This window comes from Opisthocomus hoazin, chromosome 2 (genome assembly GCF_030867145.1).
Source record: "Opisthocomus hoazin isolate bOpiHoa1 chromosome 2, bOpiHoa1.hap1, whole genome shotgun sequence".
Lineage (NCBI taxonomy): Eukaryota > Metazoa > Chordata > Aves > Opisthocomiformes > Opisthocomidae > Opisthocomus > Opisthocomus hoazin.
The window spans coordinates 59,284,903-59,309,988 of NC_134415.1; the positions used below are offsets into that span (position 1 = coordinate 59,284,903).

The following is a 25,086-nucleotide window of genomic DNA, read 5'->3' on the forward strand; positions in this document are numbered from 1 at the left end:
AACTCTCACCGCGTCTGCCACCAATGGTAACTACTTCTGAGAACCATCATTTTGTGCACCAGGAATGTCGGAGAAATGCAGAGGTGAAAATCTGTCTCTGCTGAAGTCATCGGGGTTTTGCAATCAATGTCACCAAAGGTAGAATATTACCACTACGTGTGATAATTACATTCAGCTGACCTCAGGTTTTTTATCTGTTCAGCCAAAGGCATCAGGGACCACACTATTGTTTTTTGGTGCATTTGGCTCATATTGCAATATTCCTTACTTATCTGCTGTAGTAGAAATTATGAACTAAGTATGCTGATTAGCGTTGTGACACAGACTAACTCATCAGGAAACTCACAACAGAATACAACAAACCCTTCAAAATCAGGCACAAAGCAATGCTGCTGAAGAAGACCTCCAGCTGCGTCCGTGTATCAGAGGTTAGGTGACTTGTTTCACAATTCACAGCTCATGAAGCTGGTTTGTTCAGCTGAGCTACAACGATGTACCCTAGGCTTCGTCTGGAGGATTTTCTCTGCTTTATGTCTGTTCACTTTGATGTCTATAATGATTACCTGCTGACTGTTTTTTTCTGTCATGATGTTTAAATGAAGAAGGCTTATGTTGGCATTTTCAAAAACTTGCAATGCAGTGTAAAAATTACTGTTTATCTGCCTATATAGCAAGAAAGAGCCTTTCTGTGAAATTGGCTTGAATGGACTAGTAGGGCTCAGCTAGACTCCATTTAGACAGACAAGAGCTGTTGTCACACTGCAATGCAATATTAATATCATTTGATGCACTTACTTTCGATCTTAAACATTTGAATCGTATCTAGTAACTACTGAAAAGTACACCTACGTGACAGCGTATGCCAGTGGAACAAACCCGTATATATTATTTGACAAGGAAACTGTTTCTGAATTGCTGTGGCAATGAAGCAAGAATTCAAGCACTGTTTTATCCTTCAATGATGAAATCAAGAGATTTTATTTATTTGGAGTATATAAAGTTATGATCAAATTAAGAAAAGGACAATCTGTTGATAAACCATTTCTGTCACACAAAATGAATGCCTTATGGGATCCTCTGGAAATTCTTAGTGTCAGTCTGGTCCGTGACTGCAAGCAGCTGCACACACGTGCATTTTCTGAAGAGCAAGTAGGTCACAGAGCAAATAAAATGGCAGCGTGCACCACAGAGTGAGAAACTGTCCCCTTAGAAACATGCTGTTTCAGAGAAGGTACGTTTTTGTTTGTGGGAGGATATGGAGTCAGCCCTTGAAATGCAATGCTTGGAGACAATATGCACCTCACTTAGCAATAAGAAACTAAACCACTGTGTATTTATAGAAATGTACACAGAATTTAAGACAGTGTAAATATAATAGCAATAAATGATATGTAGGTTTTCAAGCTACCAAGAGCAATAGTTTCTTTATTATTTCAGCATAAAAGATACATAAATCAAGTCATAACTTTAGCTTGCAAGATAAAAATCAAGTTCTATATCCACTAGCTGATGCATGTTTTAAAATAAAAGCTTTATACACCTTGTATTTGTGTAGCTATTTTGCACACCAGTTGAGTTTACTCAAAAAATAAGAAGAGTATAAATTAAATAATATTTTTAACCGTACACACAAAGGCTCCATATACATAAATTAAACACTAACAGAGAAGGCAGCCTGTAAAAATTTTCCTTTAATTTACGTAAAACCTTACTGCTTGGTATATTCATGTACAAAGCACTCCATCATTACATCATGGTAATTCTGAAATGTGTAAAATGTCTGTTCTCCCATTTGGTCTCTGGTGAAATGACAGATAAATGAACTTTTAATGCTAAGCATAACAAGAACTAATCACCTTGATTTGGCTGATCTGTATGTCCAAAGGAGATGCTGATGTTTCCAGAGCTTCCAGTTCTTTTTCTTGTTCAGCTATCCAGATGGACAGAGCTTCAAAATTATTGCCAAAATGATCCCACTTGTTTTTCACCATTTCCATGCTTTTAATACTAAAATTAACCAAATTAATTAGAGAGAATAAACAGTTTAATATAATGAAGCTGCCCATATTCTTGCTAGAGTAAAAATGTAACTTCTTCAGTCTACAGGAGGGTCACTTAAAAAGCTCCTGGTTTTAGAGGACCAAGTTATGCACGTAAATTCAAACCTGGTTCTCTCTTAGACTGCACCAAAAGTCAAACAATTATATTAGCCATAGTGGGGACACTGAGAGGTGGAACAGATTACAGCTTCATTCATCATCTGCACATCAAGAATCTCATCATAGCAGGAGAGAAATGAAAAGTAACTTAAATATGATTTTATGAAATAATATGAATTTAGGATTATATCAGACACCTAAAAATTGAGATAACTGAGTGCATAGATGTTACTCAGTCATTAGAACAGAATGATTAAAAGCAGTGAATTGTGGATGTACATATATTCAGCAATGCTTCACCGCTTCATTAAACTTGTTTTTCTATAACAGCAATCTGCCATCTTACAGGCAGTCTGTGTTTTCTGAGGCAATGATTTCATATCAAGATATGACTCAATTACCTCAAAGTTAACAGATTTACAGTCTTTGAAACATACATTATAGATATGTCAAACAGTGACAGACTATGACTGATTCCTGTATATATTGGATAGCAAACAAAGCACCCTTTTTTTTGTCACAAGCAAGAAGGCCCCTACAAGGTCTAAAAGCATTAACTTCCAGTATACAGGTTTCTGCTCCTTTGAAGTCATTGTAAAGAAACCACTGCTAATGTGGGCCCTACACACAGCTTGCAAAACATGAATTTTCTATTTCACTGAAAATATTAAAATTTAATCAGAAAAGTTTGAATATTAAAAAATTCCAAAATACATTTTCCTTTTAAATATAGCCTTAAAAACCATTCCATGTTAAAAAGCTTTTGGTTTATTTTCTTTTTTTTCCCCTCCTTAAAGACAGAGGAAGCTTTAAGAAAAGATGTAGTCTAAAAATGTAAAAAATGGCCTTTTTATTTTTTCTTATGTATTTTCAAAATAAAACAAAATTAGCAATGTCAATAGCCATTTACTGATAAGAGTGTATTCAAATTCAAGTTATTTGCAGGAAAATAAAGTGCAAAAATACTTCACTCAAGTTCAGCCGAAGTCCAGCTGGAAATCAGAATCAAAGGACCAAATCAGTGGCACATCAGCTGAAAATCCTTCGCCTTTGTTTCTGCCTTCCTTATAGCTGTAACAAAGCCGCAGACTCTAAAGAATACAGTCCCAAACACACTGCACAGCTACAAATGGTCTCCTTGGAAAATGGATGTGCTAAGTTTGCTCTGTAGCTGACTATGGAGACCTGCTCAAACTTTTCTTTCCCTTTCCTGTTCATTGGCACAGTACGTACCATATGCATTTGGAATACCTTTACTTTAAATTACTTGGCCAAAATTTTTATTGATGATGCAAGTTACAACATAACTCTTACATACTGAGTATATGTTCTGCAGATTCATTGTAAAGAGTTGTATATATTTGCATGTTTTGCAGAAGGGATGTATTTTTTTATTGTCTGTCACAGTACTCACATTCTGAATAATGCATACATTCAACCAAACCTATTTCATATCTGCATTGAAAGGGGATATCAATAGATGACATTAATAAAAAAGTGAATATTCACTGTCGGAAGGATGAATTTCTTGAATTAAAAGAATCACACTAGTTTTCTCTCTAATATGGGAGAATATTACGTATAAAGTGAAGTATTCAGTAAGATATGGTAGAATTTGACTACAAATCACTGTAATACTTCATATTGGAGAAAGCGTTATGTAAAAAAATTAGACCATCCATAATCAGAAAGTTACATCTGCTGCAGAGGCTACTTATTCTGTTTTACAAATGTTCTTTTACATTAGGAAGAAGATCGTACCAAATTAAAGTCAGCGTAGCATGACAATGGCCAATAGCAGAAAAAAAACAATTATGTGGGCATTGTCTTTCGCTCATATTCAGATGGAGGTGGTGGTACCTGCTTAAATCTACACAGCAAATTATTTTACACAGTAATTCCAATAAGACAACATAGAATTGGCATGTATACCCATGACTTGTGTATCAGATCTAATATATGCAAAAATACTAATTTCATACACACATATAAGTGTACGTCTATATAGATAAAATGAGAATAGCAACAGCTGAAGCTGAAGTTGAGTAACTGGAGTTCAATAATTCAGTTACTGACTTGAGAAAAAGGACAAAATCTTTACAAATACAAAAAGCTACAAGTATTTACAGGATTCAACAACACTTTCTTGGAGCTTGAAATTTCAATTTTTAAACAAAATTTGGCAAATGATGCCTTTGTTATTTGCAGCAGCAGAAGCAACTTTTGATATTGCCTATGAAATAAAAGCTGGGCATTCAGCTAAGATGAAGGCACTTCTTGACATTCTTATGGAGAAAGTGGAATACTGAAAACTGGGGCAAACATGGTAAATGTGCTATTCTCATATTTGCATGGAGATTTTTCTTTCTAAGAGTCCAGTACCTGAAGAATGAGTTTAATTATCCCTTCTTCATGAGACTGGGGCTTAAAGATAAGTGACAGGTTAAGTGTAACTAACAGTGGTTTTAGAAACTGTGTATTATTAAACAAAGATTTTGTTTATGTGCACACACGCTTTTGACGTATTTGGTACTATAACCTGGTTACTATGCCACAGCAAGCTGTAAATGACAGAGCTGATGAGACAACGCGAAATGCTGACAAGGTATTCTAGAAACCTGATACAATACTATAGTGGAGAATAAATACTAGAACTTGTTAAGAACATACTCTTCTTCAAGAGTAACTTCCACTTTTTTCACTTGTTCTTGGATTGATTTTGCCTGCTGTTGAAGGGACTGCTTGTTCTTTGAACCAAGCTGTATCTCAGAAGAATTCTTCACCAAATTCTCAGCCTGCACTGCCATTGCTTCCGTCTGTTTAGAAAGTTCCTGTAAGGATGCAAGACACATCAATACAACTATAAACAGTTTCATATATTTACACAAAAAGTATTTTTCCTGAATGTCTGTGGTTAGAAAAAGTATGTGTCTTACATGGGTATTTTGAATTTGTAAATACATAAAAACCACCTCTGAAGAAAGCTATTTTAATTTGCATTTAATTTTGTTTTCTTTATTTGCATTTAAGAAATGTTCATTTGAGCAAACTAGCTTGAATAAAATTTAGCAAGGGAAACTATATGTCCAAAAGTTTTTAACTCAACAAATTAAAATTTCTTCTGTAGCTCTTCAAGAAGTTTATTTGTGAATTGTTGAAGATTACTTGCGTCTTTATTTAATCTTTAGATCCTACTTTTCCAGAGAGGATTTTGCAGTATCCTGTAGCTTGTGAACTCACTTTATTTAACAACTATTTTCTGTCACAAACAGTAAACCCATGCACCAGAACAATGGATGCTAAACATAACCAAAATATGCACAATTTAGTGCCAGATTCATCAAAGGGTAAAAACAGTATGAAAAACATGGCACTTTGGAAAGCCAATCACTGCTATTACTTCTGTATTAGTGAATAAAATAGTCTGGGATATTTGTGTGTTGCCAAGGGTAAGTAGCAGGTTATGCCTTATGTCCATATTGTAGAAGTCTCTCCTCTTTCTCCTCAGGGCTAAAAGAGTGCTAGTTGGCACAGTCCACACAACCTTGCCTAAGAGCACCCTACTGATGTAGGTAGGGGCATAGGGCAGCACTTGACACTGTTTAGCTTACTAGTATAGATGATTACTGAGCATAAAATGGGAAGTCCTCAACATCATTCTACCTTCCATACGTGTACTTCAGATGCAGATTTTGAGTAATTCTTCAGGATCTTTTCATAAAACAACTTTTTACCTCCAGACAGTTTCTTCAGTCTCTAATCTGTATATGCAATTTGCACTGGTACTAACAGGAAACCATGCGAAGATTGAAGGCAGTACACTCACAACATGTTAACAAGTAAGGCAGAAAGATATCTCAGTTCCTGTATTTCACACAGTGAATACCTTTGTCTGATCCAGTTCTGAGGAGAGGCTCTCTAAACTGCTAAAGTTCAAGATACGTTCAAGTGCCGAGCTTGCTTGATTGAGATATTTTACTACTGTTTCTTTGTCTCTTTCAAACTGCTCCCATTTATTTATTGTGACCTACAAAAACAAGCAAACACACCCAAAACAGGAACACAAAGACAAAAAGATCAAAGGGGAGAAAAAAGAAATTCATGGTAAGTTACCGAAGAAGGAAAAGCCAGAAAGACCTGAAATGCCATTTATTCTATGGATGAAACTGTTCTGAACCCAACGAAAGAAAAGTTTTTCTTTGAATTTTCACTGATTCGTACTGCACTGTGCCAAGAAGTGCTGTTCTCTAAGGTGCCAGCAATATTTCAATCTTATATTTGAATGTGTTGTAAGAAGTCTGATGTAATAAATGCAGATGCCTATGCTTATGGTGACAGGTAGTCAACAATACCTAAAAGGACTTTTAAGTTCTCTAATGAAATAAATTACAGTAAAATGGTAGAAGAAAATCCCTACTCACAGGAAATTCCCACATAGAAATCTGTTTGTTCTTTTCTGATAATGTAAAATTTTGATTAACATACAGGATTTAATTACAGTCACAAGCATTATGACAGTAATATCCAGACTAAAGACTCTCAGTTAAAGGGCAATGTCATCTTTAGTAATCAGAGCAGACAGCCCATCTAAAAACTAATTTACGGATAAATTATTTAAAATATCTATTCTGACTGAATAGTTGCAACTTTTAAACACTTCCAAACAAAACGCTGTTTCTTTATTAAGAGCTATCAGCAGCTTCAGGAAGTTTTCATGGAAGTACTGATCATGAAAACCCCGAGGACCAAGATTCAGAGGTGAGAACATGAGCTCAGACTTTTTACATTAAAAAAATCGGGGTTTTACTAAGTTTAAAAAAATAAAAAAAAATCAGAAGAAGAAAGCACAGGTATTTATTTCTGCTTGCAAAGGACCCACCTGCAGTTGCTCTTCACGCCTCTCCATAGTCTGCTGCATGTTCTCCAATGTTTCTTCCAACTTTTGTAAATCCTCTTGCACTGTGCTGGGCAGCCCACCTTCAATCTGCAACTGTTTAGCTTGGGAAATCTGCTGTTGCACATCTTGCCTCTTTGCACGGAGTCTCCTTGTTCTTTGCTAAAAGGATTCATCCAACAGGAAATATCAGACTTTTTAGCTCCTTTGGGAAACTGGCATAATTCTGCTTTTGCAGGGGTATGCAATGAGAATAACAGACAAAGGGATAAACTGTTGCAAGTATTCTTGAGAGTCTCATATCCTCCTGAAGTATATGCCTTGGGTTCCAAAATGTGTATACAGCTTTTGCAGCGTACAAATAGGAGAGAAGAGTGACAGTCTGGCCATTTTTTTTTAAGCTACATTTTAGAAAGCAGAAGCCACAACAGTTGAGTAACTGCAGCAGCAGCCACAGGTGCATGTGTTCCTCATGAGCGCCTGGAAGCATCCAGGTCTGCTCTGCACTCTGAGGCACAGGTTGGAGCCTCAGATCGATCAAAGCAATATATCAGCCTTCATTAGAGAGCAGTAGGGGGATAACCAAGTTGCAGAACTCTTTCTTTGATGCGTTTTGCTTTGTAGCTCTATCAGAAACTCGTAAGACTACATCCCACCTCCTTTCCTACCATGCCTGACCCACTGCCAGCCTGGCTAGGTAAGCTCACATCTCGCTGCTCAGTTCTACTCTGGGTACCTTCAGGTCTTTGTCAAAGTCTGTTTTTACCTTAATAGACTCCATATCAAAAGCAGAAGAAGAGTCTGAGAACTCCAGAAGTTGTTAACTATTCCTACCACCTCTCCTATGACGGATAAAGATTATAGAGTATTGAAAGAGCAAATATGAACCTTAACACAAACAACAGCTTTTACAAACACCAAGGAGTTTGGATAAGACAGAGGTAAGACACAGTAGTGCCTGGTCAGACAATAAGACATGTCTGACCTTACAGAAAAAGGTGTTAATATAAACCAATTATATAATGCCCAAACATCAACCACAAATTATTCTTATTAGCTTTGAGCAGGTCTCAAAGTTAATTTCCCATATTTGGTCTTAAAACCCATGATTCATGCTGTATGCAACCCATGTGATTTATTATTACCCACAGATGTTTTCATCCATTAACAGTGCATAAAAAGCCTCCTGTTGTACTCCTAGAGACTGGAGGCCAATCTGTCACTGCAGTAGCTGCCTATAGGAGGAAATGAGGCTTGAGGTACACCTCCCCTCCAGCATTCAGAGTTGGGGCCACATCAAAGCTGATGAAGTGGAGAAATGTCCAAACCCAGGACTAGGCCAAATTTACCATGGTCAAATATGACACACAAATTTTTAAACGTTAAAAAAGAGAGAGACTACATATTTGCATAGTACTCTTTCCCAAAATTTCAAGTAAATGAAGCTTGTTTTTCAGGTGTTCTGTGCCCAAAAAAAACCATATGAAATAAAGGGATATTCAATAAATGTTGAAAAACAAGCTCATCTTTGGGCATGAACATTTAAAAAATACTGAGCACTTTTTTTTACTATAAGAAATCATACTAGGTTGTATGAGACTACTTCCTTCATAATTCTTCCAAGTTTAAATATAAAGAGTTATGATAATGGACATAACAAAATTTAGTAATTACATACATTCTACCTTAAAAAAATAAATCGAATATGGACATGAATAATTGCTGTACCTGATGATGAAGTAGTAGTTGCTGAGCTTGTAATAAACTTTCTGTATCCAGGATTTTTTCAGCCTCTGCTTGGGCTTCTTTAGAGTTGTTGATTAACTCTTCAATTGCACTTTTAACTTCTTCTTTGTACTGGACACAGTCTCCAACTGTGCCTAATGTCTTTTCAATCTACAATGACGGATAGCTTTAAGTATTTCGAGATGAAAGGCACATCTATATCTTAAGGGCATATTTGTATTTGCAGTATTTTTTCAAGAAACATAGTAAATTATCTAAATTCATACCATTTTTGTCTCCAGCAATTTTAACAGACTATCCAAATTCATACCATTTTTGTCTCCAGCATTTTTAACAGACACCTTTAGTTTACATTGAAAGAGTGACTGTAGGCTTAAAATGTGACCGAGGAGACCTTTGTCTTGTTTAAACATGACCCCTATTACATGGCCATATGGTAAACAGCTGTCTGTGACAGCCACTTATTGGTGATCACTTAGAAAATACACTCTGTCCTCACCCTTATAAGCTGATCCAGATTCTGAAACACCTGCACTATTCAGTTCACAAAAAAATCCTGCTGCCTTTTGGACCTTCTAGAGAAATGATCCAGTGAACGACAAATCTATTAAAATGTCCTGTTACCCTGGTTTTATGGAACACAATACAGTAGTGCAATATCCAGTCTCAGTCTGCAGAACTTTAAAAAGAAAAACTTAACATCTATTGAACATATCAGAAAATTCTTCCCTCTTTGCATGATTCAGCTAACTACTTGTAGCCGATTCTCAGTACGGACTCTATTGCTCAGACTGTTCCTGTGGTTTAAGGTTTTAAAGTATTCTAAGTATTCTTGAACTAAACCTCCTTTCTTTTCTTCCTCCCTTCCTTTCTTTCTTTTAAGTCCATATTAATTTTGGAGGGTCATTCAGATTCAAGCCATTTTCCTTCCTGTTATATAAATGTTTAGTCTTTACCACCCAAAACCCGGTGCTGAACTCTGGAACCACACTCAGTTTCAGTCCTTGCCTAAAGAGTCTCATCCATCTGATTAACAAGCTGTACATTTAGCTGTAAAGAGCATTCAGACTTTTAAGAATCAACAGTCTCTTCACTATAGTACAAAGTGCCATTTAGATTACGCTTTTAGATTCAAAACAAGTTTACATTCTAGTTCTTATCTTCCTTTTTTTACCTTCATGAATCTGTGCTCCCCTTAGTTCTGACTTTCAGAGGAAGTAAAAAGCAAAAATACTTTAGTACAAAATAAATACATAAATAAAAGATGTTATCCTAAATTTTTTGTAGTCACTTGGAAACCAGAATGTTGGTTCCCCCAACATTCCAAGCACTGTTTTCACACCACAGAAGTTTAGAGAATTTTCAGTAAATATAGGGAACTTTTATACATTTGGAATGCTTACAAGGCCTCCACAAGAATAGATGTTAACAATGGAATCTGAAGCCTGAACTCTTCCTCTATCTCAAATTCTCTTTTCAAATGTATCTGTTCTGCCTTTTAAGTGTATGATATTCTAAGTTTCTCTTGATCTTTCTTTTTACTGTGAAAACAGCGAAGCAGTAAGTTCCCTGAGATTCCATGGAACTCAAGGATTCAGTGGATTCTAAGAGGTCTTGCTTATCAGTTAGAAACTTCCCATGATTTCAGCAGTTACAGTATCTCCTTATCATTCAGATCTCACAGAACTGCAGACTTTTTCTGCAATTTCAGTGCATGACCAACATCCTTAATGATTTGAAACTACTTCACAGTAGTTCCTTTATTATTTCAGCATGAGATACATAAATGAAGATTAAAGTCAAATTCTACTAGCTGATGTACACATGGTTTTGCCAATGTTCGCTAAAAGCTGATTTTAGAAAAATTTTAGATTTAAAAAAATCTTTTGCCTCTAAAAATAGTGATATTTTGACTCCAGAAACATTTACTATGATGCTTTCCAATCCTGCAAAGGGAAAAGACCCATTATAATAATGTCAGTATTTTCTGCCTGCACTCTCAAGGCTTTGCTACCCAGGGAGTATAAATGAGTTTTTTGCAGTTTAATTAAACACACACAGCAGGGAACTTATGCTTGTGAAGTCATGATTGATGTCATTTCATGTGATGCTGTAAATGGAGAGTTCTTCTGTCCTTTATACTGTACCTCAGCGAGCAAATCTAGGAGTCCCTTGAAGTCACTGGAAAGTTTATAAAGCTCATCCTCTGTCTTTTTGGCCTCCAAATCAGGAGATACAGCAGTCAAAACAGCAAGTCTAGATTTCAGCCAGCTGTGATTTTCTCCTTGCTTGTTTATTTGCTTCCTAATTTCCTATGGAAGAATCAAAACATATTTTCTTCAAACACCCAAAATATATTAATGAGTAACATTCATGACATCAGTTCAAAGATTAGTAGCATAAACATACTGCCTTTGTTCTTATCTTTAAACATGTAGAAAATGTAGTATTTTTCTATTTGCATACCCTATCTGATTCTGTTCCAGTTAATGGCTAGATTTTTGCATTTCCTCTACAAACTTTACTGCACTACTTATTAGACTATTCTTTTATAAGCAGTAGTGGAGTACATTTTCCTCACAAACTAACATTTTTACCTACAGATACAGAGATAGATGGTAGATACCGTGTATATATTTTCCATATATTGACTAAATTCCTTAGTTACCATTTAAATCTTAAATGCTGACTTTTGCAAACAGAAAATTTCACGTGCTATAAGGCTTTGTGTGTTTTTTTCTTGCTTAAATAGCTCTGTTTTTCCTCTTTTCACTCAGTAGCTAGTTCATTTATATCTTTGTGCCAGTGTTGATGAGAAGTTACCAGCAGTGAAACTACATGAGTAAATTTTGGAGCAGAAGCAGCCATTAAGCTAAAGGTCTACCTGCTTTATGAAGGTCATCCTAATTATGTTTCTCTGCACAGTTATAATATGCTCACGACTTTCACACAAACTCCTACAGTACGTGACATTCCTATTTTTACTTCTATCACTTGAAAGCAGAAAAAGAAATAAGGGTCAAGCTAGGTCCCAAGTGACACAATAAATTATTGCCTAAAACTAATTCAACCAAATGACTCAATCTTCAGCTATTTACCACTTGTTACCAGTCACCAACGCAAAAGTGTATGGTAGGATATCTTTGCCTCCCCTGTTACACTACTGTGGAAGAGAATTTTTATTACAGATTTCCCTAAATGGAAGACTGTAACTTGATCCTTCAAAAACCCCCAGTCCAGAAATTTTGTGTTTTCTTTGCACAGCACTTTTAACTATGCACGCAGCAAGATGAGGGGCAAGTATTTATTCTCTCTGCTGCTATATTTTGGATGTTATGAATACACAGGTAAAGGGACCTGCCATTCCCTAAATTATTAAAAGTAGGAACTTCTGCTGCACTTTGCTGCATGTGGAACTTTCTCCTGGAAACGTTTTTCAGAATACCAGGAATCAGCAGAGCTACTATGGTCTCCATAGTAAAAGTGTGGCACTACTTCAGCATACAGTTTTATCCAGAGTCTCAGTAGCAATGACCATAGCTTTGTTAGAAAATAAGCCACAGGCTCACCCCCATGGATGCTTTACATTGTTTGTATTTGGCAGTATCACTGACACTTTCCTTAATCTTCTTTAGGTCTCTTTCTGTTGACGAAATCCAATTTGCCAATTCAGAAAATCTGAAACAAAACATCACATAATGCAAAGCAGGGAAAAAAGCTACACAAAAATTGCTACCACCAAACAGTAACCTCTTAACTTTAAGTCAAAAATTATAAAATCTACTCAAAGCCCCACTATAGTTTGTGGAATTACTACATAAATTATAGTTTTCTACTTGAAGCTAACACCAAAGTATCATTCTTTAGGTGATGCTGATCTATGACGACATTCAGAAGAGTGACCATACATAACGCTCTATGAGACCCAGCTAGCAGTTGAGCTGACACCTTTTCTTATAGCCCTTCCAGGTGTTCGAGTGCTCTGTTAGCTTTACGTATGTGCTGTCTATCTGGGATTTGAGCTCCTTCAGGATTCGTTGACTGCTTTCCAATGTAGCCCTCACTGGATCAGAAACTGGCAGTTTTTGGCACAGTTCTTCAATTCGTTGTAGCCTTTTCTCACACAGCTGGTAAGGTCCCTTGTCCCCGAAGAACAACTGATGAGAGACAAATCAGGAAAGACAATACAAATACATACTGGCAGAAATCGCAAAGCATATCTATATATTTATTATGAACTGTACTAAGCTCAATTTTTTTTTTTTTAAAGGCCCAAAGGATTGATCTGATATAGTTGTGCACGGAGTGTTTGGTGGCTTGAGAGTTGGTCAGACCTTCTGTTTATTATTGACCTTGAAACTTATTTCTGTAAATGCCCATCAGTGGCATATAATTCATACCATGTGTTCCTCGATCATCCTTTCATTGCCTTCTCTTGACAGCACCTTGTTCTGTCGAGCTAGTTCAGCTTTGCATTCCTCCACTGTGACCAGGAACTTGCTTTTCTGAACTTCAGTCTTCAAGTGGATCAAATGATATGGGGCTTCTGTTTGAAGATCCTACACACCCACAAGTGCAATAAACAAGCACAGAGATAAAACACTGGTCCCATTACCCCAGTGTGAATTTACTACAAATAAATTATCTAAAAACTGCTAATACAGAAAATAAAGCATATATGCATGAACACATGGGGGTTTCTCTGTATTCATTTAAGTAAGTAAAGCAACTCTATTACCAATATCTCTCAGATACATCATAAGGTCATAAGTTTTGATTGTAAGTTCTTTACAGAAGAATATGTATGTATAAGGAACATCACAGAGACATCTTGATTCTTGGCAAGATATACCAAATATTTCCTGTATAAAATAATAAAGCAAACAACAATAGTGAAACTATATTCACAACTGCTTCCAGAGATTCTTGTTTGTGTGCAAGTGAGAAACCACTCATCTGTCACTCCAGCTTTGACCTGCAACAGGCTGTAGCAGGCAAAAATTTCCATAGTTCATGAGCAATGTTTGTTCAGTTGTTAGGGCCTTTGGCAGAAGACACAAATTAAACTGATAGCCTGATCTCTTACACATATGTTTTATAAAGGTTGGGAAAGTAACTGCAATCATCCAACACCAGCATAAAGTAAGAAAAGCTAGCACCTGTTCTCAACAAATGTTCTTAACACAGGTATCGTTATGGCTGCACAAAGGGGGAGAAATTAAGGTTTCATAATTAATTTCTCACATTTCTTGACTTTTGACCACTTAACAGGGCTTTTTCAAGAGGGTATTTGTAGGTGTAACTGTATCTAATGTTGTAAAATACATATATATTTTTTTTACGGTTGTACAGGAAGACAAATAATACAATTTATTTATTTTGTTTTAAATTTTTTCAACATATAGGTCATGCAGAAATATTCCAAAGTTAAGACTTGCAATTTCCAGAGACATCATTCAATGTCACTAACCTTCCACTGCCTATGGAGTTTTCTCACAGCTTCCTGCAGGTTGTGTTGCTCTTGTTCTGGAAGGATGTCAGTAAGTTCATCGCATGCTTTCAGAAAGGCATTTAGGACTCTCTGATCCAACTGGTTAAAGAATTCCTGAAGTTGAGGCAGAAAGCGAGAAGGTGAGAAGATGAAGGTGGTTTTTGATAGGGTAACCTGCCAACTTGATGTTCCCTAACACATTCTGTAAGTTTCAAGGTTACTTCTGCTGCATTGAAGAATTGAAGTTTGAGCCAAGGAAAGACTATTTCTAGCTACCTGAAGTCCAGCAAATTAATTTATTCTCAGCCAGTACATTAAGATGGTATTTTAACTAGAATATGTTTTAAAACTACATGCATAAGTAATAGTTATAATACAGACACAGATATTCATCTAAAAAAAAAAAAAAAGCAGTGGAAGTCTGAGACAGGCAAAATGTAGTGTCCTCACTCCCAATGGTTCTACTGGCAAAACTGACCCTAATGTCTAGGGGGTCTTCTCTCTTCATCTTCTGGTTGCTTACATTCATCAATAAGAGGGATAATCTTTCTTCCATTTTGGTTTTCCATCTTAACATTAGTGTGACCTGATCTGTACAACTTCTATACGTGAAAGAAATCCACATCAATTTTAAAATTAAGTAGGCTTTTCACTTCTATGTCATGCACTCAAAGATTTCGATGAGGAAGGTCAGAGAAATTACTCACGCTATGCTTCCTGAGAAGTTCTTCAGGATTTCCTTTTTCTTTTAAGCAACAATTGGCAATCTGTATTACCTTCTCCAGTTCTGCTCTAGACTCCTCAAATTTCTTCATCAAACGGCTATTCGCTTCTATGTTTTTTCTCCAGTCACCAGCTTTCCTGACCATATTCTGAGTTATAAGCAAATAAAATGAGCTAGCACTTTCTCACTGATTTTTATTTGCTCTCTTTTACTATGATCTTACAAAAAAAGCATTTAATCGGTGTCATTCTTTCAAATATATGCCGTTAACAAGTGCTGCTTCTTTTCATGCTCCCGTTTTCCAAATTTTTAACACTTACACTAAGGCTCGTGCTAATGTGATGCTTCATTCAAATAAAAATGCATAGCTATATAATACAGATGTCTCTGATATCTTCAGAATGCCTCTGCCATTTGGCTAGTGTTTCTTTCCTAAAATCTGCTTTCAAATACAAAGAACCGGGTATGGCTAAAAGCCTGCCATTCCATTTTTCTTAATAACAGACTACCTCCTTCTACATGACTCTACATGAAGCTGGTTTGACCTACGGATCCAACCTGTTCCATGCTACAGGTCTTTTGACCTGGAGGAGGTTTGTACGATTATCACACTTGTACGCCAGATAAGCAACCACGCAGAATGCTGCTTAAAAGAAAAGCAGCAAATTTTGTCTTTTAGTTGCTACTCTGAAATTCTCTTCTTTGGAAACCTTAGTCACAGTTCTTCATTATTCTGCTTTGCAGTCTGTCCCAGTGCACTGCATTATCCACTGGTTACAACTCCATAAGCAACCAACAAAATTTACCAGGACAAATGAACAGCTCACCAGTTCAACTGCAGCAAGGTAATTCCAACCCTCCTTACTAGCCATACACTTTACCGTCCTCACTGATTACAAAACCCCGGTGTAAGGAATTGTAATGATTCTACCCAGTGAGCTAACCAGATCTGTAGTTCCCAACTTCAACACCTTTTTAAAGTTTCCTGGTAAAAAATTGTGTATAATAGTAGAATCATATAGGAATGTATTCTTCACATAAGAAAACGCCAGTTTCCAGATCCATAAATATTTTAACTCTGGGCATGCCACGTTTTGTGTGGTTACTTATGCCATGTTTTATAGGTTTGTTTTCTGGCACAAGAGATAAATCACCATCCATCTTTATAGCAACAGAATAATTAATGTTTAACATGGGAAATTTACCAAGCTACAACTGTAGATACTTCTGTTACTGTAAGCTAAACTTACATCATAATTTCTAAATGTAAATCAAAATCCACTGATCTTTAAGCACAACCCACAAAATACAACATAAATTTTGCAATCCACCTCTTAGAGACAGCTCTTTACTGGTAGTTGATTTTTTGTAGCTTAAAATTCAGTTTGGGAAGCTTTCTACTGAACAGTAATTGTCTGAAAACAAGTCTAATACAACCCAACATCTGGAGATCTGACTCCAAGATAATGGTTAATTTCATGTGAAAGTGGAGCTAGACTGGGGCTTAATAGCCCTGAAAATATCATTATGGGTAATAACAGCATAGAGCTCTATGAGTAAGGGGGACTATAGCCCAAAGTACACATCTTTACATTAACAAAAGCAAATACATATTTGCAGCTTTCTACATTCACAATCCACTGCATTTTGTGAGGAAATACAAAGCCCAGCAATAGTAGCATTTGCAAAAGTTTCCATCTTCCGCGCTTTGTGTGAAAGGGGATGTATGGGAATATAGAAACAAATATTTAACCGAGATGACAAAATCAGGAGAAACAAAAACAAGTGCAGCCCTAACAGGTGGATTTCAGGTTCCTCCTTCCTAAGAAGCCTGAGATGTGTGAAAGTTCTCCTTAAATCCCAGGCTCCTCTGAGGCAGGCTCACCTCTGAATAACTGAACTGCATGGAGAACATGACCGTTGGTCCCCTGAACACTTCTTACCTAATACAGATCAATACTTTATTAATAACTTGACATCGGAGATGAGAGTTCTCTATGACAGTAGCTACAGAGTGATGTAGTGGAGATATGGTAGGATGGATCAGCTGCATATGAACAAGCTTTCAAAAATATGCATTAAAGGCATGACATCATTACCTGAAAAGTAATCTGAACTTGTGTAACTTTCTTCTGAAACGTTGACTGATGGAAATGCTGTAACACTTCACTCAAAGCCACACTCTGCAGGATACTCTGACTATTTCTCTCAATCAGGGACAAATCTTTCTTGCAGTTTTCCTGATAAGCTACCAAATCCTGAAAGAGAAAAACATATATCCATCCTGGCCAGGACCAAAGGAGAGAAAAGTTTGGCAAAATAACAGGAAGATATTTTTTGACACTAAGAAGAAAAGGGACGAGGTGAAAGCACCACGACAAACAGACTACACAAAATGTTACATGGACTAACAGACCACACAACTTTCTCTTTGTATGCAGAGTCCTGTACCCAAATAGAGCTCCAGCTATCTATAAAAAAGACACAGATATGTACCCAAGCCTTTCAGGTATTTTTAGAGAATGTAGGTCAATACATTATTCTGTGATTTAATTTTATGGGATGTTTATATTTATTGTATAATTGTAAGTAGGCACCAGTGAAATTAATAGAAAGAATGACTATTCTCAGCAGCAGGTTGAGGTGTTAACTTTTCTTGCCTTTCAACAATTAACTTTTCATGTCAGCTATCAGAATTCAGATTTCATTACAAATGGCATTAAGTAATAAGAATTATACTTTAAAAAAAAAAAAAAAAAACAACAGAGAGAGAGAAGAAAAGAAAACATGCACAAAGTTCCACAGGATGAAAAATAAATCTAAAAAAATCCTGTGGTGAGGAAACTGTTCTGCTGTTGAAGGAAAGTTGTATTCCTCAGCACGAATCTCTGTTTACACTTTGATCAGCAGAAACCAGCAACCTCCATATAACCGAGGAGATTTTGGTTCCTTGGTTGGCAAGTAACTGCAGAAGAAACATGGCTTTTTATTGCAACATTCTGGAGCAGGTTAACCTTCAGAAACAGAGAAAAGGAGCACTCTTATAGAGGTGCTCCTTAATCTGCAGGTTGGACACATGAGTCAGCTGGTGTTCATAAACAGAAGAGGATTTACTCAGGAAGATAAAAGGACTGGCTTGATTCAAGCACTCAAGACCATTTTTAACCACAATCCCATCAAAGCTTGAAGTCACTGGAAGAGAATACCCTTCTTGTTGAACTATTGAACCAATTTATACATATGTATACATGCACACATATGTGAAATTAAATCTTTCTTTTTTTTTTCTTGCAAGGAACTCTAAATGGCTTTGAAAGACTTCAGGTTACCATAAAAAAAAACATTTAATTACATTACCCATCAAATCCAGCTCTAATGAAATGTGCATATCAATTTTGAGGGACTGTCTCTAGGCTATGTACCACACACACGCAAGGATAAAGACTAATTCCTATGCAAGATCCTCGTATTTTCATTTAACTTTCCAAGTGAGTTCTGACTAGCTCTGAATTTCTCCAGAAAGAAACATTTATTGGTTGGGTAGAGAAGTTAATGTTCTACTACAATGCAATTCAAAGAAACCACTTCCAGACTATGAGAAACTTTCATAATTGTCCAAGAAAACCTAGGGAAGTTCCTGGTCATGTTATTTCATATGCTTAATAAAAAATCCAATCTATTCTGATACTTCAGTCCAATTTCCACTAGATTGAAAAAAAAAAAGGCTTTTATTTACTTCTTGGATTGAAACCACGGGCTTGGATGGAAGACAAGTTTCCATCTTTGTATGTTTATGCCTAGCTGACTTTAAGATAGGCTATTTTTGTTGCCTGAATATGAAGAAACTGTTGCTCAGCTTACCAAGTTGCAATGCAAATTCCTAGAAAGCTAATTATAAATACTCAGAGGCAGCAGATCTTTGTAAGATGTTTTCGAAACTTACTTGGGCTTTTTGTTTAAGCACAGTTGTAGGCTGAGCTTCAGGATCCAGGATAGAAATTATTTCATTGACTTTTTCAAGAGATTCATAAAAATGTGTGATTTGTTTCTCCAGTTCTTCCAGTGGAGACAGCAGACGCTGGCATTCATACAGCAGGGCACAGGAGTACTCCTTAACCTTTTGTCCGTTTGAAAGAAAAATAATTACTTAAAAAGTTTCAAAATTCAATAAACAGCAGCTTTCTCTGCATGTGGGTTTATATAGTTGCTACTGCCCCTCTTAAGATAGATCAGTCTTGATCTTGTACTACTTAAAGAAAAGCATATTAAATTTAAGGACAGTAGTCTTAAAGTCTAAAAGAAGTAACATTTTCTCCACTCTGAATCAATCTATTGTTACTATATCTATACATTTGCTCAAATGCATATATCTGAGCATTGATGTAGGGGAGCTTTCTGTTTATTAGTTCAACAGTCAACGACATGTGCGGTGGAAAAAGCATTCTGCAACCTTGCTCAGCTGCTCTTTGATCCTTGTCAAAGTTCCAAGCATTTCATTCACTTCCTCTTGGGAAACTTCTTTTGTAACAAGCTGAGCTGTTCTTGTAACCATTTTGTACTGAGCTTCCATCACAGGCAATTTCTGCTTAATATTCTGAAACAAATATTTCAAAAAATGTTTCAACAGCAGCATTTATGCATTCGTGGGAGATACAAGTCTGTTCTCACAAGATAAAAGATATATACTCCAATTATTGTTTTCATCACTGATTTTAGTGATTTACTGGATATTTCTGATGCATGAAAACTGTGCCAAAGGGTATCAGTCAGCTCATCTGAACGCAATTTGAAACTACGCAGAAAGAAATATCCAGGGGGACAGTGTATTGCAAATATGCTCTAGAAATGTCACTCATAGCGTACAATTATTTATATTAGCTATAGCAGAAGTTATACAAAAAAGCACCATTGGTAAAAAAAAATTGCAATAATGGAAACGTATACTACAAAAATTTTACATTCTCAGAATTAATTTTTTACAAGTTTCTCTCTTATGAAGGAGAAAGAAAGGAATGGGAGGAAGACACTCACTTCTAAATCTTGTACAAACAGTTTGACATCAAGGAAGGACACTTCCACAGGAACTGAAAATTTCCTGTTGCTTCCATCAATAAAAGCTGTCAAATGGGCAACACCATCCAAGTATTCCTTCCTCATTTTGTCCAGTTCATCTGCTCTAGCATACTAAGAAAATGTAAAGTAGAAAGAAACAAACAGAAAAAATAATGACCACAAATGAGATATCTCGCAACTAAGTAATGACTGAAGCAAATTAGTATGTTTTCAGTGCAATTGTTTGCTGGAAAAATTGTTTTCAACAAAATACAAAATAATGGCAACTAATCTTCTTGATTAGTTAGACACTAATTGTCTGCATTAGTTTCAATAGTGCTGATACTAAAAAGATCAACATTCATGTAAGAAGTCAGACTTCTTTAAGGTTTGGAACATTTGGAGAGCGCCAGACTCTCATCTGTTTCTAACCTAGAGTCAACATCTCGATTAATTTCTCATTACCTACAGTATTAATTTCGAAAATTCAGCAAAGAGAATAGAACACGAAAGCCTAGAAAAGCTAAACGATAAGGGAAATTTCAATAAAAGAACTGCTGGCTAGAGCAAGGGGAAACATAGACCTTAGTGGAAAGAGCTGTATGAGAGAAATGGTGAAAAGCCAGCGAGAAAACCCATACAGCCAGCACATAAAGGAAGCTGCATGAATAGAGGAAGAGACATTTACATCCTGGGCATTACTGCTTCCACAGTGAATCACCCTAAATATTATCAGCAAATAAAGCTTGAGAACATTCTAGTCAACAGTTTGGAAAAGTTACAATAAAAAAAGGGGCAATCATTATTTGCTTTTCCATTTAACTTGACTGCAGTGGAAATAATCATGCCAGTAAAGAAAATAGATTCCGCATCTTCAAATAGGCAACTGGTATTTAAAATCGCTGGAAGAGGAAAATATCATTAGATGTATCTTGACAATAGCAAAGATGTTTTCTAATGTGTTTATGAGGTGTAAAATACTTCTGTCTAATTCAACTCACATCATCTTTTTGCTTTTTAAGAGCAATATAGAAACAACAATTCTGTCAGGGATTCAGTTCTACTTTAAATAGTGATGAACAGTTAGACACTTTAGTAAGTTGTCCTACAGTCCTGCTAGTGGGGCAAATCTGTCTTGTTTGCATGGAAATGTCAAAGTAAATATTTAAAAGTAACAATAGCAAAACTACATACCTGCTTAACTTGCATAAACAATTCTCTCCATCTGCCGTTTAGTAACAGAAGCTGCTGTTTAAGGTCTCTGGAAATGGTCTCATCACATGTTTCAATCAGAAAATTACCAGCATCATTCATGGCTGTGTGCTGTTGGATCCAATGAGGTAAGTGTCGGAAGAAATCCTGAAGAAGAAAATGAAAACACCTTTAGGTAACCTTTTCAATTAGTCTGTATCTTAAATAATAAAACTAAAATTTAATCATCAGCCAATGGCTTGATTGAACAATTATCCTCTGAAGCTCTTCATATCTGATACGCCATAATAGAATTTTAATGTCTGTGAACATAACCTACGGAATTGAAAATTACCACCAGCTTACTTACAGCTTATTTTACTCCAGTGAGTACGTTCAGTTAAACTAACAGAAATCCTTAAGAAAAAACTCCATAACTGAAAATATTGTTAGGGCTCATGCAATTTCTGTCTTCAAACAGTATGGGCTGATAGTAACCTGGCCCATATACAGACTGTAAAGAAATTCTCCCCCTACTATGAACCACATGCAGTTTTCCAGAATCTGGCATCCCAGAAGAACTGAGAATGATTCTTTATCGCTGGATGCAAGCTGAACCATGCCTCTTGGTCTTCAGGACCAAGGAAGGGGCACTGACCCATTTTATTTATGATTATTTATCTACCCTGTCATTCCAAGACTGTTCATCTGACAGTGACAGTCCCATGCAATCCTTCGCTCAGGGGCAGATATGAGAAAGTCCTGTCCAACTGTACTGTCAGTCATTCCAAGTGTCAGAGCTACAGTTCTGAAACTTTATACTTGTCAGAACTCATCCACATGTAAAAACAGTCCTGATACAATCAAACCCAAAATGTCAAATGGATGTATACTGCTCATATTTGCCAAAGAGAGAATTGAACATACAGTGTTTAAAATTCCTAAAGCTGAGATCAGTAGAGTACAGGTGGTCTGTACTGATTTATCAGTGGATACACTTCATCATCTCAGTAAACTGTATGTGCAGTTTGAATCTTCTTCTAATCACACGGACCACAACCCTTGCTCTGTGCCAAGGCTATCCTCTGTGAGCACATCCAAAATAAATTAACTCCACTGAATCTGACACTGGTCAGTTCTCCAGTGGTCAGGCTTACTAGAGGTCAAGAGGGAAAAAGCACACGGAGTAAACTACTTGCGCCCTTGTTTCCGCACACTTATTCCCACAAACCACTACCTTCCTCACACCCTGCTGGGGAGCGTCTCTGTTTCAGATGCCAACCTAAAGCACGTGTGAAATTTAGGCAAGTGTGGAAGGTACTGTGAAGCACACCTCATTCTCAATTAAAACAATACAGCTCTTTTTAAGGACGTCCCCACATGAGACCTAGAAGCTCTTTGATACCCTTTGGATACAGCTGTTGGAGAAAGGTGTGGGAAAGCGCAGTTACTATGGCATTATAATGGGAAGCGCTTAAGAGGAACTGCAAGTAAATGAAGGAGTTGTAGAAGGAGTGGTTTGTTCATTGGTACATTTACTGTTAAATACCTAATACTTTGTGACAGAAAAATCCAAGCGCATACTGGTCTTTTTCGCAAGATCTTCTGTGTGCTACAGGTTCACAATAAGGTTTCTGAAAACAGAAACCAACGAGAAAGCCAATAAGCCACTTTCTTTTGCAGACAGAACAGGGATACTTGCTGGTCTTGAAATCATACAGAGATAATGGAAAGAAGAAGAAAGCATGACAGCATGGTAAAGGGGCTGCTATGGTCTTTGCCTAGGATAGAATATGGTGGGTTGTAGTAACGCAGGCAAGGTTTGCAAACGAGCATCCGTGAAATCTTTGTATTGTATTACTGATGTATTTGTGGTTTTACAGAACAAACACTTAGAAACGTTTTAAAAAGTTTTGTGCCATATTCCAAGCAATAGTTACCATCTTTCACCTGTGATTCCAGATGCTTGTGCTGGTGGCTGTATAACTACTCACTGTAGAAACCAAAGTAAGTATTGCTTTTTGTTTTAATAACTAAATACTAAAACTGCCAATTCACAACTATCCTTGAAACTATTTAAGTGAATGTTATTGCTGTGGAGCATTAGTTCAACATTAATAGCAGGAGTAACTTCTAAAATATGTATCTCAGTCCACAGTAGGATTATGCTACCTCTCAGTAACTTTTAACAGTTTTGAGGCGATGTAATGTTAAGAAGAAATTAGCATTTTGGGAAGAATAATGCTTTCAGGGCTAAGGTTTTCGACATGGCTTTTTGAAACTCTTCATGTATCAGAACGGTAAGAGGTACTTCTTGGATCTAGGTTAGAAATCAAAAGCAAGTATATACTGTACAGATATGTTCAGATTTCTGCTTTGAAAATCTTCAAGCAAAGTTATGAAACTAATCTGAGAAGTTTTTATACTGATTTTATTCATATATATGGATATAAGAATATTTTATTTTAAACACTGGCAAGTTACTTGTATAAAGCATACACAAGGAAATAAGATCAACCTGATAAACTGAGGTCACCCTTCCTGCTCAGTAGTAATTGTTGCTATTTATACTATGCCAGACTATCGAATCCTTTTCACAGGTTTATTTTTATTTAAAAAGTGTATTCCATTCTTCCACATAAATTTAAATTAACAAACTTTTACCAAAAATTATATTATTCTTTCATGTAGCATGAAATGCTCATTCCTGACCTGAGGTCAGTTTGACATCTTACAACCTATGAAAAACATACCTCAGTGTTAAGCACTTTGTCGCTGCTACATTGGGATTGGTTGAAAATATAGTACCTGTTAAATGCAGTATTATTCCAGACAATCTGGTTCATTATTGAAGTTTCACAAACATAAATTTTGGTGCTTCAGTACTATAATATCCGAACAGAAAATAAAAGACAGCAAAACTATCCTTATGACTTCAGGTGCCCAAAAGCAACTGTCTAAAATATTTCTGAAAGGTGAGGGAAATGGATTAATTACTTACTAATTACTTACCCATCAAACACAAAAACACATATTAATAAAGTTGTCTTGTGAAGTCAAATAATACTGAAATCTGTCATCTCTATGGTAGAAAAATCAGTGGAAAAAATAATTTTCTTTAAATGTCTTTATACTCACCACATGACTACGCACTGTGGTGTTAAGCTGTATTTGCCTTTGAGTGAATCATGTAACATCCCTATTTCTGAGCAATACTGCTGCCCTATATTTACGTCAAAGATGCCTCTAACCTTGCTATCACAGATGATGCCTTACTTCACTGCGTGTGTATGTGCATATGTCTGCACACATTATACGTGCAAACATTGAAACACTTCTGATGAATGTAGACAGTATGCCAGAAACTGAAAGAAATCTCTCCCTCTTGTATGACATTTTGTAAAGCAACCCAAGCAAAAGCAAAAACATAACTTGTGTTTCATAATTTACAAAATAGCGAGACACATGCTATTAGTGCATACCTTTTTAGAATGTTCAGGCTGATTCAGCATTTTTTCAGCATCTTCCAGCCAAGCTTGTAGACCTGCCACAGTGCTGCTATATCTGTCCCAATTAGCAATTACTTCTTCCAACATGCTTCTTACACTTCTCACCTCTACCGAGAGGTTCCTCCACTGTGCTGTTGTTTCATTCATGAATTTCATCACATTCTCAACTTCTTCCACTGAGGTACAGGAAAGACATTGATTATTTTGGTTCATTATTACTTCTGTTAAGCTTAATTTTATGTTATGCTTATCCATTCTCATAAGGAATTATATTTTACTGCAACTTCTATTTCAGTAGGCTTTAATATACATACGCTCAG

At 36.3% G+C, this 25,086-nt stretch overlaps 1 protein-coding gene across 17 annotated transcripts in view; it reads right to left on the reverse strand.

Annotated features, from left to right (window-relative positions):
- SYNE1 (spectrin repeat containing nuclear envelope protein 1) overlaps nt 1-25,086 on the reverse strand; it is a 319,742-nt gene that overhangs the window by 201,320 nt on the left and 93,336 nt on the right. For 16 of the 17 annotated variants that reach the window (XM_075413801.1, XM_075413802.1, XM_075413815.1 and 13 more), the window contains 17 exons: nt 24,740-24,942; nt 21,261-21,425; nt 20,046-20,198; nt 19,465-19,608; nt 18,958-19,131; nt 17,114-17,272; nt 14,998-15,162; nt 14,270-14,404; nt 13,200-13,358; nt 12,748-12,956; nt 12,369-12,477; nt 10,947-11,111; nt 8,782-8,949; nt 7,039-7,215; nt 6,046-6,186; nt 4,830-4,990; nt 1,857-2,007 (listed from right to left, as the gene is read on the reverse strand). In XM_075413801.1, the coding sequence (XP_075269916.1) occupies nt 1,857-2,007; nt 4,830-4,990; nt 6,046-6,186; nt 7,039-7,215; nt 8,782-8,949; nt 10,947-11,111; nt 12,369-12,477; nt 12,748-12,956; nt 13,200-13,358; nt 14,270-14,404; nt 14,998-15,162; nt 17,114-17,272; nt 18,958-19,131; nt 19,465-19,608; nt 20,046-20,198; nt 21,261-21,425; nt 24,740-24,942 (2,738 nt within the window). The remainder of the gene's footprint in view (nt 1-1,856; nt 2,008-4,829; nt 4,991-6,045; nt 6,187-7,038; nt 7,216-8,781; nt 8,950-10,946; nt 11,112-12,368; nt 12,478-12,747; nt 12,957-13,199; nt 13,359-14,269; nt 14,405-14,997; nt 15,163-17,113; nt 17,273-18,957; nt 19,132-19,464; nt 19,609-20,045; nt 20,199-21,260; nt 21,426-24,739; nt 24,943-25,086) is intronic. The other variant, XM_075413808.1, reaches the window with a different exon arrangement.